Source organism: Bidens hawaiensis, unplaced genomic scaffold, assembly GCF_021521415.1.
Source record: "Bidens hawaiensis isolate Kalapana, Puna unplaced genomic scaffold, B.hawaiensis_p1.1 tig00034647_1, whole genome shotgun sequence".
Classification (NCBI taxonomy): Eukaryota; Viridiplantae; Streptophyta; class Magnoliopsida; order Asterales; family Asteraceae; genus Bidens; species Bidens hawaiensis.
In genome coordinates, this window is record NW_027496001.1 from 120,856 (window position 1) to 124,062 (window position 3,207).

Consider the following 3,207-nt stretch of genomic DNA (forward strand, 5'->3'; position numbering starts at 1 on the left):
CAAATTGCTCCTCCTACTCAAAGCATCTGCCACCCGATTCGAAACCCCAGACTTGTGTTTCACCAAAAAAGTAAATTTTTCCAAGAAAGCCATCCATCTTGCGTGCTTATGAGACACCTTATCCTGACTACGAATATGCCTCAAGGAATCATGATCCATAAAAAGAACAAACTCCTTATGGAACAAGTAGTGGCGCCAATGTTTCACAGCCTGGACCACTGCATAAAACTCAATATCATAAGTGCTATAACGAAGCTTAGCACTTGTCAACTTTTCACTGAAATAGGCAACGGGCCGCCCCCCCTTGACTTAGAACTGCCCTAATTCCACCCTGCGAGGCATCTGTAGTTCAAAAGTTTGAGAAAAGTCTGGTAATACTAGAATCGGCGCCGTTGTAAGCTTTTCTTTGATTAATTGAAAAGCTGACTCAGCATCTTCACTCCACATAAAGGTCTTCCCTTTCATACAATCTGTCACTGGTGCCATGATGGAACTGAAATTTCGTATGAATCGCCTATAGAATGAAGCAAGACCATGGAAACTTCGTACTTTAGTTATTGAGTTTGGGGTTGGCCACTACTTAATGGCTGCAACTTTAGACTCGTCTACCTGTATTCCTTCCCCCGAAACAACATATCCCAAAAAAAGAACTTCTGGGGCCATGAAGACACACTTCTTCTTGGCTGCATACAAACTGTCTTTACGGAGTAAGGCCAAAACCTGTCGTATATGGCTAACATGCTCACCAATATTAGCACTATAAATGAGAACATCATCAAAATACACCACCACAAATTTACCGATAGAGGGCCTAAACAACTGGTTCATGACTCGCATAAAAGTGCTGGGAGCATTAGATAAACCAAAAGGCATCACCAACCACTCATACAACCCCTCACGAGTCTTGAAGGCGGTTTTCCATTCATCACCCGGTCTAAGGCGAATCTGATGGTACCCACTTTTTAAATCCAGTTTCGTGAAAATAATGGCACCACTTATCTGGTCAAGCAAATCATCAAGTCGAGGAATTGGAAATCTGTACCTGACAATAATCTTGTTGATGGCACGACTATCAACACACATACGCCATGTTCCATCCTTCTTGGGGGTCAACAAGGCAGGGACAGCACAAGGACTCATGCTTTTCCGAACATACCCCTTAGAAATCAAGTCTTCAACCTGCCTACGCAACTCCTCATGCTCATTAGGACTTATTCTATAGTGTGGCTTATTAGGCAGTTGGGCACCTGGCTCCAAATCAATATGGTGCTGGATGTCACGCAACGGGGGCAAACCATCTGGTAATTCATCAGGGAAGACATCAACAAATTCATCAAATAATGGAGCCATTGCTTCAGGAATTTCAGTCTCCTCAGACACTTCCTTCCCTATCAACACGAAAACCATTTCTGCATCCTTTAACTCCTCTTCAAACTGACTAATCGTCAAATAATTACCGGAAGACTTTGTGGCCAACTCTTTTGGCTTGCTAGGAACAAGAGTTAGCTTCACACCACCAAACATAAAACTGTAAGTATTTGAACGCCCGTTATGTTCAACGCTACGTTCATACTCCCAAGGTCTACCCAACAACAAATGACATGCATCCATAGGAACCACATCACACCAAATATCATCTTTATATGTTGTACCCACAGAAAAATAAACAAGAGCTCGCTTGGATACCGTTACCTCGCTTCCCTTCTTAAGCCATTGTAGCTTATACGGTTTGGAACGACTCTCCGTTTTCAAAGCAAGCTTACAAACTGCCTCTTCTGAGATCAAGTTATCACAACTCCAGTCAATAACAAAGGTGCAAACCTTCCCCAAGATAGTACACGTGGAGTGGAATATGTTATGCTTTAACCAATCATCACCATCCACCTTTGGTGTATAGCAAGAACGCCTAAGCACCAAATTCACCACCACATCACCGGTCACAACCTCTTCCTCATACTCGGGTTCTTCATCATACTCTGGGGCCTTTTCATATTCTTCATCATCAGATTCAACAAACAAATGCCTCTTACCTGCCTGTTTACAGTCAACTTGTCGATGACCTGTCTCACCACATTTAAAACACTTCACCCCGCTACTACTAGCCCCCTTAGAAGTCGACCCAGTGTTGTTGGGCCCCGACCTCTGCTGACTTGGCACGACACGAGGTCCTCCACTACCCGACCCCGAATTTCCTCCAGCATGGACTGGTGAATACGAACCGCCCACCCGACGTTTTTGTTTTTCAAAAGCCAACGCCCTTTGGTATGCCTCGGCGACCGTTAACGGATCAAAAGGATTTACAGAGTCCATGATCTGAACCCTTAAACCTCCAATATACTGAGCAACGAGTTGTTCATCGGTTTCTTGAATATCATTACGAGCAATCAAATGATAAAATTCGGTCGTATAGTCATCAACCGATTTGGATCCCTGCTTCAGATTCTGCAAACGCTGATACATCAACCGTTGAAAGTTGTGAGGTAAAAAGGTATCCCACCATGCCGACGCCCTCCCACGTAGCCTGGTAGCGATTAAAGGTACCCGCTTATTTTCAGGAACCTCTCGGAATTCAAACACCTCTTCTACAATAACCAACCAATCAATGAACCCTTCCGGATCCAAACTAGTCCCATCAAATTCTGGGATATCAGTTCGGATGCCAGCAGCCCAACATCGGTTGCCATCACCAGGTTCTTGCCTTGGCCCCCTTTCGTACCCCTCTTCGGAAGACGAATCATGATGACCAAAAAATGGATTATCGAAGTCACGCCCCTCCCTGTTTTCAGAGACCTGTCTTCTACGATTCATCAGATCATCCATTCGATCAGTGAGTTGATCGATCACCTGATCCAATCGTTGCTCCACCCGCGCCATAAATCGTCGTTCCAACTCTCGTTCGTAAACCTCATCGAGCGGTCTCTGTTGTCTCCTTGGAGGCATTTTCGAGCCAGGAATTCGGCTTTGATACCAACTGATGCAGCGTACAATGAGAATCCGAAGGCTAAACACGTTGATTCTTGGAATACCCGTGAAAATCCTTCCCAAACCCCCAAATTCGACCCAAAAGTCAAGAACTTGAAAAGTCAAAAGTTTTTTTATTAATTCTGATCAATGATCAGTCACATTACATATATAACATATTAATAGAGAAGCCAAAATAGGTTTGGGCCGAAATAAACAACTAAAGGCCCAACAACGGTCCAAAAC

General features: G+C 44.1%; 1 protein-coding gene across 1 annotated transcript; it reads right to left on the reverse strand.

The window, feature by feature from the left end:
- Nucleotides 1-576: 576 nt before the first annotated feature.
- LOC143586410 (uncharacterized) lies at nucleotides 577-2,940 on the reverse strand. The gene has a single exon (XM_077067967.1). It carries the CDS (start codon nucleotides 2,938-2,940, stop codon nucleotides 577-579), a length of 2,364 nt encoding a protein of 787 aa, XP_076924082.1.
- Nucleotides 2,941-3,207: the final 267 nt, after the last annotated feature.